This window comes from Coprinopsis cinerea (assembly GCF_000182895.1).
Source record: "Coprinopsis cinerea okayama7#130 chromosome 2 map unlocalized cont3.2, whole genome shotgun sequence".
NCBI lineage: Eukaryota > Fungi > Basidiomycota > Agaricomycetes > Agaricales > Psathyrellaceae > Coprinopsis > Coprinopsis cinerea.
The window spans coordinates 3,391,589-3,406,783 of NW_003307543.1; the positions used below are offsets into that span (position 1 = coordinate 3,391,589).

The 15,195-nt window shown below is 50.6% G+C and overlaps 3 protein-coding genes across 3 annotated transcripts; all 3 read left to right on the plus strand.

Moving 5' to 3' along the window:
* Nucleotides 1–8,328: 8,328 nt before the first annotated feature.
* On the plus strand, nt 8,329–10,153 carry CC1G_04826 (hypothetical protein; the record flags this gene model as incomplete). The annotated part of the gene is made up of 9 exons (XM_001840930.2): nt 8,329–8,336; nt 8,469–8,534; nt 8,597–8,730; nt 8,780–8,945; nt 9,001–9,146; nt 9,205–9,271; nt 9,423–9,584; nt 9,833–9,858; nt 10,068–10,153. 9 exons carry the CDS (start codon nt 8,329–8,331, stop codon nt 10,151–10,153), a joined length of 861 nt encoding a protein of 286 aa, XP_001840982.2.
* Nucleotides 10,154–11,328: 1,175 nt separating this feature from the next.
* On the plus strand, nt 11,329–13,349 carry CC1G_04827 (hypothetical protein; the record flags this gene model as incomplete). The annotated part of the gene is made up of 9 exons (XM_001840931.2): nt 11,329–11,446; nt 11,963–12,015; nt 12,068–12,084; nt 12,282–12,412; nt 12,511–12,676; nt 12,823–12,905; nt 12,964–13,030; nt 13,088–13,115; nt 13,167–13,349. 9 exons carry the CDS (start codon nt 11,329–11,331, stop codon nt 13,347–13,349), a joined length of 846 nt encoding a protein of 281 aa, XP_001840983.2.
* Nucleotides 13,350–14,219: 870 nt separating this feature from the next.
* Nucleotides 14,220–15,176, plus strand: CC1G_04828 (hypothetical protein; the record flags this gene model as incomplete). Its single annotated transcript, XM_001840932.2, has 2 exons — nt 14,220–14,785; nt 14,848–15,176. Exons 1-2 carry the CDS (start codon nt 14,236–14,238, stop codon nt 15,174–15,176), a joined length of 879 nt encoding a protein of 292 aa, XP_001840984.1. The 5' UTR covers nt 14,220–14,235.
* Nucleotides 15,177–15,195: the final 19 nt, after the last annotated feature.

A 15,195-nucleotide genomic window follows, 5' to 3' on the forward strand; every position in this document is an offset into this window, starting at 1 on the left:
GAAGGCCATACACCCGGTGTTTAACGAGTCACTCCTCACTCCATACCACGAACCCCATTTTCCCTCTCAGAAGAAACCTCCACCTCCTCCTCCCGAGCTGGTAGACGGAGAAGTAGAGTATGAAGTCGAATCCATCGACGACTCCAGACTCTACAAGGGAAAACTACAGTACCTGGTGAACTGGAAGGGATACCCCAAGGAGGAGAGGACGTGGGAAGATGCCTCCAACCTGAAGAATTCTCCCGAACTCGTAGAAAAGTTTCATCGAGAGAATCCCTCCGCACCTCGGCGGATCACCAAGAAACTCCGATTCATACCCTACGAGAACTTCACCGAACCTTCCGGAAGAATCTTCGACTGGACCGCTGGGAAGTTTAAGGCCTCCTATTCCCCAAACCGTCGACCCAAAGGAACTGCCGAACCAATGCCGGAAAACCTCCCAAAGTGCCGAAAAGGGTGGTGCCCTAGATGCAATGACGTTCACGAGGACGTGAACCTTAAGGGCGGGGTGATGTCATGAATCAGACCTTTCTTTTCCTTTTCTCGCCGAGACTTGTAGTTAGTAACATAGGATGTCACGTGACTCAGACACGTGATGAGTCATGGAACCGTACCCCGCCAGCTGAACAAAACACTGCGCGCGCACAGACCATGGACCAAACAAGTACATACAACTCAAGTAGTATATATAGAGTAGACTTGTAAGCGTAGTTTCCTCAGTCTTTAGCTGGTCTATTCCTAGCTACAACACTCTAGTCTTTACTGAATCCTATCGCTCTTCGCCAAGTCTTTTCTAGTGCAGCTATTGATTGCTTGAACGACATGATCAAGTAGTTAGTTGCTGACAGTGGCTGCGCCGCAGCAAGAAAGAGTCATAAAGAGTCAAAGAAGGCTGCGCCGCAGCAGTAAGAAGAATTAACTGATAAAACAGTCACGAGATAAAGAAAGAGATCATGTGAACAAGAAAATGAATCATGTGATAGAGAAAGGACGCGAAGAGAAAAGATAGGGGCGGAATTTCGTAACATTACCCCCTTTGTATGATTGAAGTCCCTTCAATCCCAACTACTAGCGTCGGGGCCCATGGGGTAGACCAATCTGGGATCAGACTGTCGTCCCAACTGTTGTTTCCAGCGGGCGTTTCGTCGAAGCGGACCTTCTTTCCTCGATTGGCTTGTCGGAACTTGAGGGGAATCTTGATCCCGGCGGACCTCCTAGAGATGGCTTCTTGAGTTGTCCTTGCATAATCGTGGGCGGCTTTCGATCGTTGGTAGCGGTTGCAATGATGGGCCCTTCGTTGTTCCTTCTCAAACCCGCACTCGCGGATGACGTGCCCGTCACGCTTGCAGTTGTAACAGGTCTTGAGGCGGCTGGCAGGCGAGTGGTAGGGGGAATTCTCGTAAGGGGGAGTGTAGGTGATCCAGGCGTATTCTTCTCTGCCTGTCCAGTCGTTGCGCGCCGAGATGATCACGAAGGTCGATGAGGGCAGGGACGATGGCTTTGTGAAGGGCTTTGTAGACGAATCCCTCGCATTTCTCCTGGAACTCTTCCCAAAGGAAAAGGCGGAGGTTGATGAGGGTGACTCGGGTTTGGGAACCTACGCGCCGGTCTTGAGGGGGAATGCGAAGAATGGCTTTGTGAATCTCGACCATGTGGCGGTCGAGATCTCGGAGGCGGTCCAGGACGATGTGATGCGCATATCCTGCACATCTCTTGAGGGTTAGTCCAGTCGCGGGGATCGGCGAGCAGGTGGATGAGTTCGGCGGCGCAGGTCATAAAGGTGGAGTTACCCCCTTTGTAGGGGTCAGTGGGTTCGTTAGCAGGGGGGTTTTCAGTGGTTGATGTTTCGACGGCGGTGGTTTCAGTGACTGATTCGGTGGAGGGGACAGGGAATTCGAAGGTGAAGGCGGCACCGGAGTCGATGATCATGTTGGTCATTTCAGAAGGGGAGAAGGTGTGAGAGTAGCGAAGAGGGGCAAGTGGATTTGTGAGGTGAAGTAGCAGATGGGTGGTTTGCTGGGGAAGTGAGTCTGACTGGTTGGACCTTTTATTTCCGAAGTTGTTTGCGGTTCTTTGGTTTTTCTTTCAGATGAGTCGTCTTGTATTGTGTCAGGATCTTGCTTGCTCCGGCCATGAGGTTGTCTTCATCTTCCCACGTTGCTTCTTCTTCGGAGTAACCTTTCCAAAGCACAAGGTACTCCAGTCCGCTTCGGGTTTTGCGGTGTTTCAGAATGCGCTCGATTTCGTAAACGTCGTCCACTTCCGGAGGTGGGTCTGGGAAAGTTGGGGCCGTGGATTTCATTCTCGACGTATGGCGTGAGGAGGGTGGCGTGGAACACGTCATGAACTCGGACTCGTTTCCAGTGATCAGGGATATTGAGCCGATAGGTGGTCGGTCCTAACACATCTAAGATCTCGAAGGGTCCTTCTCGTTTAGCTTTGATCTTCTTGTGGTATCTCAGGTTGAGGTTTTTGGATTCTAGCCACACCTTTTCGCCTCTCTTGAAGGGTTTGAAGGTGGACTTGATCCTTTGGGCCATCCTTTGCTGGGCCAGTGTGTGTGCGGCAAGGGCTTCATGTCTGATTCGATCGAGAGCTTTGATGCGTTGTTCTGCGGATGGGAATTAGAGAGTATTCGAAGGAGGTTGGGATCGCCTTGGGTGCTATTCCCATCATGAGTTCGAATGGGGTATATGGCCGATCGGAGTGTCTTCGATTGTTGTGGGTAAATTCCAAGATGCCAAGGTGTTCGGACCAGTCTTGTGGAAAGGCGAGACAATAGATTGACAACCAGGTCTCGATTTCTTGGTTGAATCGTTCCGTGGTGCCATCAGTTTGGGGATGATGAGCGGTGGACAGTGCAGATTCGATCTCGAGAAGTTGGAGGAAGTGACGGAAAACCTGAGCAGCAAACTGGGGACCGCGGTCGGAGATCATCTTCTCTGGGAGACCAAAGCGTTTGAAGAGGTTGTCGACAAGGAGTTGTGCAGTCTGCTCTGCCGTGATCTCTTTGGTGCAAGGGATCAAAATTACCCCCTTTGTAAACCCGTGGTCCACCACGGATAAAATAGAGTTGTATCCGTTGGATTCGGGGAGGTCTGTAATGAAGTCGGCTGAGATCTGAGAGAATGGTCGGAGCGACTTGGCCGGTGGGATGGGCATGAGAGCGGGTTTTGATGGGTTGCGGTTGATCTTGAATTGCTGACATACGCCACATCCTTTGACATAATTCTTGACGAAATGTTCTGATTCCTGGCCACCAGTAGTGTTGGTTGACGTTATTGAAGGTCTCTAGTTCTCCAGGGTGTCCTGCCGTGAGGGAATCGTGGTATCGATGCAGGATCTTGCGTCGAAGGTCTTGGTCCTGAGGGATATAGTTTCTCCCTTTGTAAAATAGGAGTCGGAATCCATCACGTTCTTCTACTGTCCAATCTTGTAGATCGTCCTTCATGGCCTTTGGTCCATCGGATAAGATGATCTTCAGGGCATCAGTGGCTTCCGTGTCGAAATTCTGGCATTTGGCTATTTCTTCCTGTAAAGCTATGTCGACCAGTCCTATGGTGAGGGTTTTCAAGTCGGCGAGGTTGACAAATAGTTCTTCCGGTAGCCGGGTGATGTTTTCGTTATCGTGATCTTCTTCGGGGCACAGGTCGGGGCGTCGGGACAGGGCATCCGATAGGATCATCTTGTGTCCAGGTAGATGTGACAACTTGATGGCGCTCTCTGTCAGTTTCAATTGCCAACGTGCTTGTCGAGGTTTGAGCTTCTGTGGAGATCGGAAGTAAGTGAGGTTGAGGTGATCAGAATAGACCAGAGTTTCATGCGGGCTTCCTTGGATGTAGTGGCGCCACTCGTCAAGTGCTCGAATGATTCCAAGGAGTTCTCTGTCGTAGATCTCGTAATTCCGTTCGGCGGGGGAGAAGGACTTGGACAAGAAAGCAACTGGGTGGCGGTTACCATTGGAGTCCATCTGTGTCAGGACTGCTCCAGAGGCATATTTGGAGGCGTCGGATTCGATCTGGAATGGTCTGGACATGTCGGGCATCATGAGAACAGGTTCCTCGCAGAAGCGTTTCTTCAGGGTGTCAAAGGCTTCTTGGCACTCGTCAGTCCACTTGAATGCTTGGTTCTTCTTGAGGAGTTCGTTGAGTGGTCGAGCGATGTCGGAGTATTTCCGTATGAACTTCCTATAGAAGTTTCCGAAGCCGAGGAAGGATCTGACTTGCTTGATGGTTTGTGGTGCGGGCCAGTCTTGGAGTCCTTTAACCTTTGCTGGGTCCATGGAGATTCGGTCTTGTTCGATGATGAACCCGAGATAAGCAATCTTTTCCTTGGTGAATTCGCATTTCTCAGGTTTGACGTAGAGATCGTTATCGCGGAGGATCCGAAGGACTTCCTTGGTGTGTTGTTCATGTTCCTCTTTGGTCTTGGAGAAGATGAGGATGTCGTCCATGTAGATGATGACAAAATTCCCTTCAATCTGCAAAGAGAATATGTGGTCCATCATTGCCTGAAAGGTTGCCGGAGGAGTTACACATGCCGAAGAACATGACCGTAGGTTCGTGTAAGCCGAATTTTGTTTTGAATGCTGCTTTCCACTGGTCTCCATCGCGTATACGGATATTGTTGTAACCTTTCAAGACATCGAGCTTGGTGAAGTATTTGGCTCCTTTCAGTTTGTCCATAAGGTCCGTAACCAGGGGAAGGGGATAGGCGTTCTTGACGGTCCATTCATTCAGGTAGCGATAGTCTTGACATGGGCGCTTCTTTCCGTCTTTCTTGGGGACGAAGAAGAATCCGGATGCTTGTGGAGAGTCCGACGGTCGAATGTATCCTTTGGCCAGGTTGTCATCAAGGAATTCCTTGACGAGTTTCTCTTCTTCGGGTGTGAGTGGGTAAACTTTGGATGACCTTGGTTCGAATCCTGGTTTCAGATCTATCCTGTGGTCCCAGGGACGAGACTCGGGGAACCGGGAAGCTGCTTTCTCGTCGAAGACAGAGAGGTATTCGTGATATTCCGGAGGTACATGTTGCCTGATGTCCTTGATTTCTTCTCGCTGGTTGTACTTGAGCTCGAAGGCCTGGGAATGGGTGAGGGTGGTGTTGATCCAGATGTCCTCCGTTTTGTCGGAAAGTTCTCCATTGATGAATGAGATCACCAGGTCGTCTGTCAAGAGGGATCCTTCGTCATTGTCCCAATGGAAGTTCCCTTCCATAAGCTCGTTGACGTAGTTTTCAAAGGTATTGAAGTGATCTTTGGGTATCATAGGAGAGGTGGTCGGATACCAATCAGGTAGTGGGTCGAGGTTCAGGGGCTCCGTGTCTGGGATTTCTTTGACGGTTGTCTTAAAGATCTGGGTGTAAGACTTGATGGTGCATCTGATCGGTGGTGTTGACGGAGAGCTCTGTCGCCACTCGAGAGTACCCTTCCTCCAGTCGATGATGGGATTGGCTTCCTCAAGCCAGGGAAAACCCATGATGACTTTCTGTTTTCCAAGGCCGGTGATGTAGAAGGTAATGGGTCATGTGTGTCCGTGGATAGTGATGTTCATGGTGGTTGAATATCGAATGGTTCCTTGTTTGTTCAGGGTTCCGTCTACGTTGTAGACCTTCAGAGGTGTTGGAAGGAGTTGGAGTCGGGAGTTTCTTGTTTCGGGGCAAAATTTTGGTCGATGAATTTTCCTCCAGCTCCAGAATCTATCATTCCTTCGGTGTCGACGATTATCTTTCCATTCTCCGTTTCGCCCTCCAAGATGCATTGGAATAAATAAGCATTTATTGTTCTTTCAGGCTACTAAGGCAGAATGAATTGATAAATAGGGAGACACTGACGTTGATGCAGGTCTCCATTCTAAAAACCCTGGTTGGTCTCGAGTTCCTTGTAAAATTCTTCAACGACCTCCTCTCCTGCTTCTTGGATCGCGGCCCGGATGTTGGTGTACCTTGCCATTCTTTGGGCGGAAAGACCAGTTTTGACGGTTACTGGTGTTCTGGTTGCTGGTCCCTGTAGAGTGATTGTTGGTGGTGTTATTGGGGCATTCCCAGGAGCGATGTCCGTCCTTTCAGCAACGGAAGCATCCTCCTCTCTTGATCAGGTCGGCTCTCTCTTGGGGAGAGAGCTTTCCAAGGCCAATTGCCCTGATGTGTTGCTCTAAAGCGGTCCCTGCAGACTGGTCTAAGCCTTTGACTTTGGAGATGATGGTGTCGATGTCCATGGCCATAGGGTCCTTGGCAGGAGCGGGGCGACTGAAGTTCCACTGCCTGGTTGAGGTCGAAGCTTTGTTGATGAGGGCAAAGTAGCGACGGTAGTTGTTGTCCTTTGTCAATGGCCTTCTCTGTCCACTCCTTGAAGGTTCGAGGGGGTTTCTCGAGGTCGAAGAGCTTCTTTCGAAGTGGATCGTTCAGACTGGCTTGGAAGTAGTCTCGGGCTACAGTGTCTCCAGTGTCTGCAACTCTTTGATCTTCGGTTTTGTTGGCGTTGTCTTTGGAGAGGAGGTTGGTTTTTGATAGGACAATCTTGGAAGTCGGCTACCATGTTCTTCAGCCGTCTTCTTTCCTTGGGTCATCGTCTTCAAGCGCTGTAAGGCGTCTTCTTGTTCGTTGATTGGGGTGAACGCCTGTTTGAAGATGGCGACAAAGTCCTTCCAGGTGCCCAATTCAATATCGGACTCGGTCTCTTTGGATCGTAGCCATGCTTCCTTCCAAGCAGAGGCTTCGTCTCCTTTGAGGAACGAAAGGAGATAGGTGATTTTGCTGTCGTCATCGGTGTAGATGTGCTTGTTGACCTTCAAGTAAAGTTTCACATCTTTGAGGAAGGTGTTGAGGTCTTCCTTTTTGCCGGTGAAGGGGGATGGCGGATTGATTCGCCTTTCGGGGATCTTCTGGTTGGTTTCGTCGCTCATTACGACGTCTCGGGTTCCGTTGTCTGGGTTGGCGGGGCTGACCATGGTGACTGGTTGTTCAAGGGTGATTGGCGTAAAGGGTTCTTCCTCTTCACGTTCTGGAATCAAGGGTCCTTCCTCTTGATGCTGTGGCTCGGTGTTAGGTTCTTCTTGGGCGTCTTGGAATTCTGCAGAAGGCTCTTCTTCAAAAGAAACTTCTGACGGTTCTTGTTTGCTTGGTCGATGTCTTGGGTCTTCCGGGTAGTTGGGGCAGGGTTGTTGGGCGCAGTTAAACCAGTCTTCTTCGTTGGTGTCGTAGTGTTCACAGTTAAACTGGTGTACGAAGTTGCTGCAGTCGGTGTTGTCTGTCTTGTCTTCCGAGTCTTCTTGTTCTTCTTCGGTTTCTTCTTAAGGGAGCAATTGGTTAACCGCTAGTAAAGATGGTGTTGATGGTCTGGTTGAGCTTGGGGTAAGCCCTCGGAGACGTCCTCTGGGTGTGGTTGACTGGGATCCGGGTGTTGAGGCAATTAGGGTGGCTACTGGGTCGACAAATGGCGGTGGTGTAGGGAGTCGTTCCGGGGGATCAGATGCCGAGTATGTGGGAATTCTGTGTGGTCGATGGGGTCGTCACCCGTAAATACGAGTGACGATGTGTAGGAGCTAGTTCTTCTGTTACGGTCAAGGGACGCAAACTCAAGTGAGCATGCACGTCGACCGTAGAGTCGTGGTTCCGAGGCGAGTTCGAGGGTATAGGCGTCTAAGAGTGCCTCACAAGAGGTATTGTCTTAAGACGACTAGAGCGAGTTTCGAGAGAAGAGGAGAAGTGGGTATGATTCACGAGAACTAGCTAAGGAACAAGAGAGGTATCTACAGAGCTTATATACCTATCTAGCTACGTGAATATGAGTCAAGAGAAGTCAGAGAAAAGGGCTGCGCGAGCACAGGTCACTGCGGAGCGCAGCAGAGATAAATTAGAGAACAATAGAGAGTGGCTGCGCCGCAGCAAGAAAGAGTCATAAAGAGTCAAAGAAGGCTGCGCCGCAGCAGTAAGAAGAATTAACTGATAAAACAGTCACGAGATAAAGAAAGAGATCATGTGAACAAGAAAATGAATCATGTGATAGAGAAAGGACGCGAAGAGAAAAGATAGGGGCGGAATTCGTAACAGGTCTTTTAACGAAGCTTCGCAAGGCTTCTGTGACATTCCCCACCTTGCTCCTTCACTGTACGCGAGAAGTAGGCATCCCAAAGTCTCCGGATGGCCCTAACGGAAGGAGAATATCAAGACTTCCTTGATTTCGTCGCAGGAGCGCGGGCGGTAGTCTTCAGTACCGGTGGGCGCTTGTCTTCTGATCCCAGCTGATCTCAAGTTCGAACCACGCCTTGCGCAATTTCTTTCCAGCTGCAGCATGCGCTTTCGTCGTTTATGATATCATGCTGACTTTCGATGACGAAGTATGTTCCCTGTTAATTCTCGTCATAATCACCTCTTTGAACCCAGGTGCTTACAGGTCCGATACATCTGGCCGTGAGATCGCCTTCATTGGTGGATTTTGAAGTAGTTGGCTGACTTCGAAGAGGCCGTAGTCAAAGGTTCTCGCTAACCAAGGGCTTATTCTTCTTCATCCAATATTTCACGGCCATTGTGCTCATGTGCGTTTGCGTTTCCTTCATTTCTTCGCTCGTTGCCTGAGCAGCTTGAACTCGAATTCTAGATCCCTTCAATTCGTCGAAATATCAACTCGAGATCCCCGGCGTCCACTGCAGACATGCTACATTTGGAGCGTATGGGAAGCTCTGGCGGCCTTTCTAATCATCATTTCTGTCGACTATATTCTGGTCGCACGAAGTAAGTCCCTGCGAAATACGAGCTAGAGCTCTACTAACAGTCTTCGCAGTATATGCGCTTTATCCTCACAACCGAATTGTCAAATATCTAATAGGTCTCTTCTATGCGGCAGAGATAATTGCTATCGCAATTGGTTTTGGGATGGCGGTCCCTCAAGTCGAATTCGATGAACTTTGCACAATTGTGAAATCTCCCCGAATATTCCTTGTCGCAATGTTCGTGTTTCAGTCCTTCCTCTCCCTCCAAACTGACATGCGCTATCGTACACAGTGGAGCGCCAGTAGCCTTTCAAACGATACTGTTTGCTGTTACAATGTGGAAGTTCATTTCCGTCGTCAGGGTAGGGGGATGGAAGTATGCACATCTTACCATGGTTCTCGTTCGAGACGGGACGTGGGCTTTCATTCTTCTATTCCGTAAGTTGAAAACCCTGTCCCATTTGTGTCTCCGAAGTTGATCGAGCACTCGCCTCAGTACTACTGATAAGCGAAGCGTTCTTATATGGTTTCGCCTCCAAAGCCTATACCGGTGTGATGTACGGGTAAGTGGGTTACCTTCCGGAGAAACGGACCTGTATCTAGCTCACGGCGAACTTACTTCTAAGGTGGTTAAACACGCTTTTCGCATTCTGTGTATGCCCTTCAAGCCTCAACCCATCCAACCCCCTGTTAACAACTACTCTAGGGTTACAGGATTATTCTCAACCTCAAGAAAGCGGGACATGCCCAAGCTTTGCCTCCCGACTCTTACATTCTTGACGGAGAGGCGACCATTAGCTTCGCCACAGCAGGTCATGGAACATCCCGAGACTGGGACCCATACTATCAACTGCAACCTTGCCGCAACCCGCCAAAGTGACACTTTGCAGACGAGCGCTCTTTAAAGGGGCGTCCTTTCTAATGAGGCACGCCACACGCGAGCTGTACCGTCCCCGACAGCGGATTTCTTGCTGATTCTTGCTGTGAGGGCTTCATCCCTTGAAGTCGAGACCTAAGCCAGGTATTCGATTTGTAAACTAGTGTAGCCTTCACGGCGAACAAAGTCCTGTTGAATTTGATTGTGGGTGACGCAGTCGTCTGAACTGGAACTAGGTCGGAACTAGGTTGGAGCCAACCTGGAGCCAGCATGGTGAGTACCTTTCCGTTCGGAAACAAAGGGGCCCTCGAGGGCTATGGAAGCGCGTGGCAAACGCGAGGCAGAACGAAGGCCGTGAGCCGGGCGATAGCCACTGGTCAGGTAAGGATTCGGGCTGGCGTCAATGAAAAAAAGCACCGGCCAGCTGGGGGATTGAAGCCCCTCTATGATTCACCGACCTCAATCTATCGTATTTCTCGCAGGGCAAAAAAAGACTTGCAAGTCCTCCAGATATTCGGGTGGTGGGTTACAATGCAAAAATACTATCAACTACCAATGGACCTTGTAAAGTACACAAAATCCAGAAATGCAGTAGAGGTTTGAGTCTCTCAACTTTGCCTTTGTCACGATGACAAAGGGAAATTTCGTTATATAAGGTGTTCCACCAAAATTCTCTTCAAGTCCACTGAGATGGAAATGTTGAAGGTCCGCAACCGTTTTCAAAGCTGAACGTCAGCTCATCTAACTGTAACTGCGTCTAAGACTGGGTTTCAAAATCTGGATAGGCGGAAAGGGGCTGGATACCCCTCAATGACATTAGAATCACCATTTATCTGATGATCCCTGGCTGCCACGAGCGGACGGTGATCCCATGCAGCCAGACCCCCGGGCGTCCGTACTCGAGGCCGAAATTGAAAGAGACCCCGTCCTCATTGCTGCCATGCGCACACAGCCCCTCATATGTCCTTTGTGTAATCGAAGGTGACAGCTAGGTCCAGATGAGTTCCAACCTAGTGCCAACCTAGCTCCAACCTGGTGGACAGCGTCACATCAAATTTAATTCGACAGCGCTTTGTTCGCCGTGCTTGGCGAGGCTAGGTGGGATGTACCCGTTGAAACTGGACCCTTGTAGGCAGGTCACCAAGAGAGTGGTTACCAAACACTTACTACACTTACCAAAGACTATGTGCGATGCCGCTGGTGGAACCCCCAAGACAGACGGGAATGGAGACTCTTACGAACATGTAGTACACACTCTGAGAGACTAGTGGGCTGCGGGCCGTTAAACGGCATACAACCGAGGCCTGTTGGGACAAAATGCCCCAAAACCAACAAAAGAAAAATCCGCAACATCGAGAGTCGAACCCTCGACCTCACCAGACATCACGTGGCCTTAAGGTGTCGAGAATTTTGGACGCGCGAAACCCCGCGCAAAAGAACCCGAGTCCCAACAGGCCTCGGAACTTTAGCCCAACCGTGCGCTTGTCGGTGAGGGGTGCCTTCTCGGTCCCACAAGTCGTACGCACGAGAACGCAGGACATTTGGAGGAACATGGGAACGACACCAATCAGCAGACTGAACCCATGATGGTCGGTCTTCGCTGACTCTCAAAGCGGCGAACCCTTTCGATTTGCCTCTGATTGGCCCTGGCCAATTCAATTCCCTCGCCAATGGGGCTTCGGACCCGAGAAACTTTTAAATTCAATTTAAATAGTTTTGATCGATCTCCCACTCCCTCCCAACATGACCTATCCCAGTGGGATCCCGAATCCTCGTTTAGGCATATGCTTACTGGCACCTGCCCAACGAATCGAGGTGTTCCAGGGTGTTCCGGCATTCCATTACGCTCCAAAGGACGTAAGTAAGTCCGGAAAGGAGCAAACATTCCAGGATCGTACCTTTTGATTCCCTCGCGAGAATTGACATGAGAAATGAATGTGACCTTGTACTTAACCCAGTGCCATCCTCGTGTCCTCACGTTAACCAGCACTACGACGGTCCGTTCATTTTTCCACTCTGAACCAGGTGGAGAGCTCGACAGCAACGGCGCCTTTGGGCTCCCGATTTTGTTTCAATCGATGTTCGTCGTCGGCCCAACAAGACTCGATCGATGCTGTATGTTCCTTTCTGTTCTTTGGTGACACGGAGCGCTCAACTCGTCCCAAATCCCGTCAGCGCGACCCGGGCCTTGACGACTGCCTCACATTCTCTAACCACAAGGTTTGTCGCCACCGATAACATTGTTCAAGGTGCGGAAAGTAGCAAATACTTGGAGCATATCCGAGGGACCCAGGTCGTTGGATGGAGCTACGGTGAGAGGCAAAGTCATGGTTCAACGACTCTAGGGTGACTGACCTCGCTTCCTCCCTCTGAGTAGCGGCTGCGGTGACCTTCCTTGTTTGGGACGTTCTCATAACTCTACGAGATGAGGTAAGTGTACCTCGACGGAATCCAAACCATTTCGATTAAAGGGCTCCTGCAGGTTACCTACATCTGGCCGTGAGTCTGGGAGCGACTTCGACCTCAATAACCGTCAGAACCTAACGCCCCCCCCCCCCCCACCTTCGAATCTCAGAATCCCATGGAGTTTGACAAAAGCTGTATTCTTCTTTGTTCGCTATTTCCCCATATGCTTAGAGATGTGGGTCGCCGTCCTCTCCCACTCACCCGCCATACCAATTTGTTGCCATCCCCAGGTCCACCCAATTCTACGGAGCGCCTCTCCCTCTCACCTACTCCTTCCACGGGTGTTATATTTGGAACGTATATCAAGGATTGTCATCCATACTCGTCATTGCGGCTGTGGACTACATCCTCATTCTTCGAGGTAAGCATCTACCTGCACCCTCCTCGCTCCTTCTGAATCTCCGACAAGCGAGATGCTCCTCATTCGCATCCCGAATTAATCATTCTTTCGCTCACCAGTGCACGCCATGTATCCTCGCAACAAACCTGTCAGATATATATCCTCACTTCTCTACGTCGCAGAGCTCGTGATGATGAGCGTTGGAATCGGCCTGGCCGTTCCTCAACTGAAGTACGACGAGCGATGCGTGGTATCGGAGTCCCCTATCGTATTCACCGCGGCAGCGTGCGTACCACCATCACATTCCATCACATCCACCCCGCCACAAACTGACAGCCACATATGAACGTGACCTTATCTTCCACCCGCAGAGGATGTCCCATTGCCTTTCAAGCCTTCCTCTTCGGAGCAACAGTCTGGAAATTTTGCAGAGCCGTTCGCGCGGGGTGGGGCCACGTTCCCATCGTCCAGCTTCTTCTCAGGGACGGCACCTGGGCATTTGGCCTTCTATTCGGTAAGTTTCTATCTCGACCAGTTGTATGTGAAGTCGTCTCACGATGCCTCTCCGGCAGTCGTGTTAACCTGTGAAGCACTGCTTTACGGCTTCGCGGCTGGAGCTTACACGGGGTTTCTCTATGGGTACGAGCACTACTGTTAGGATGCTGGATTCTGTCTTGACCTCGACACTGTTCCCAGGTGGCTCAACACAGCATTCTCAATATGCGTATGTCTCCGTACCAATTCCCAAGGCTCAGGCGAGCTCACTTCCCCTCAGGGCTACCGGATAATCCTCAACATCCACAGCACCGTATCACGAACCAGAGACGAGTCCAACGACAATGACATCCAATTCACCTCCAATATCTGTACAAGTATACCAACTACCACATACACCAGTGGTCACCCAGAATACCTCCCAATGACGGCGACGGCGACCGCACACTCCTCCGCTCACTGATACATAGTACCCGATACCCACCCAATCATCAGCCGCTGGCTTGGGCGCTTACAGCCGTTTGCATTAGTCTTTGCGCGAGCGATGTCGCAGAAACCAATTGATGGCGTGTCGGAAAACTCCGTATGGCAGCCCAAGTCACGCTCGACGACCGTCGTTCAGGCTTCGGTATGAGATGTTTGCCTCATCCTCGTACCCTTACCGTCTCTCTTTGTACTTCCAATGGTATGAAACAGCGAAATGTCCCTTTCACACCAACAATTCGTAAAATCGGCCATGTATTGGAGGAAGAACCTGGTTGGAACCTGGCAGGTGGGAACCCCACGGAATTTTCCGACACGCCATCAATTGGTTTCTGCGACATCGCTCGCGCAAAGACTAATGCAAACGGCTGTAAACTTGGTCCGACAAAACTTTGCTTGACACGAAGCTATATTTCCCCGTGTTGCAGTGCATCCGACATGATTCCTATCTCTTCGTAGAAGTCCTCGGTAATACCCTCTGTATTTTTAGAATGGGCTTGCTGACAATACAATACAATGATAACGTCTGAAATCTTTTTGCGATTGCCCCGCGCCCTTCAACATAATAGGTCACACTGTCCCTGATGCGTGGTCTATTTTAGTCGCACTACCGGCGGCCTTCCATCTTCCTGTCAAAGGTATACATAAATCTGGGCCACGAGGCCGATCGATGATGTCTCGAAACCTCCGATCGACGCGCAGCGATGAAGACAAAACACCATGACCGCGATTCCCATCACACACGAGTCATCTCGTTCCAGCGCATCCGAGCAAAACAACAAAGATGCACATATACATATGTCCGCGAGTTACTTATCTTCACTCAAAGGACGCACAACTACACCACCGTGACTAGTTGACGAACCATGTCTCCTTCCTCCCATCACAAACCCAGCTTGAAACCGCACGCTGGAGACGGCCCAATCCATATCGACGTTGTAAACCCGAACCCTAACACCCACATCCGCATCCGAGTATTCAGAGAAAGCGACACCGCCCGCGTTCACGAACTATTCAAGACGGGTATAGGCTATGGACCCAAGAGTTCGCGCCACGCCGCACTTAGGGGGTCATTGACAGGCCTATTCAGCATATCGACCTACATCTTCTTCCTCATCGGAGCTGCATTGCTCGTCTTTCCGCACGAGTCCCCCTTGTGCCCACCGCGGGCGACGCGATACCTCGGCCTCGCACTCTGCCTACTCTCCGCAACTCTCTTCTTCTACCACCGCAATCTTATCAACAGGTGGTTCCTCAAACACGCCAATAGCGTCGAGAGATCCACAGATTTCAGAGATATCCGCACCTTTTACAACATAGGTGAAGACGGGAAACTGGGAGCAGACGGGTTTTGGGTCGCCGAGCTTATCGCGGACGGGGAGGAGGAAGGACAGGTCGTCGGATGCGTTGGACTAGGTAATCTCTTCCCTCATGGATGTACCGAAACTCAAGCTGACGCCAAACAATAATGCATCCAGCTAAATTCAAATCCACCAACCCCTTCCCACCAACCACATCCGAACTCCGTCGAATGGCGGTAGACGCCTCCCTCCAACGACGCGGCATCGGCAAGAAACTCCTCACCACCGTCCTCGCGCACGCACGCAACCAGGAGATCATGTCCATCCGCTTGTCAACAACTGCCCACCAGAAATCCGCCGTCGGCATTTACGAGCGGTTCGGATGGAAGATGTTGGGCGTGTCCAGGATGATCACCGTCGACAAAGTGGGGCCACGGTGGGTGGACCTGCGGGTAGTGGATTTCGAATTGGATTTGGTGGGTGGAAATGGGGAGAAGATGGCGTAGGAAAGGAAGATAGATCAAG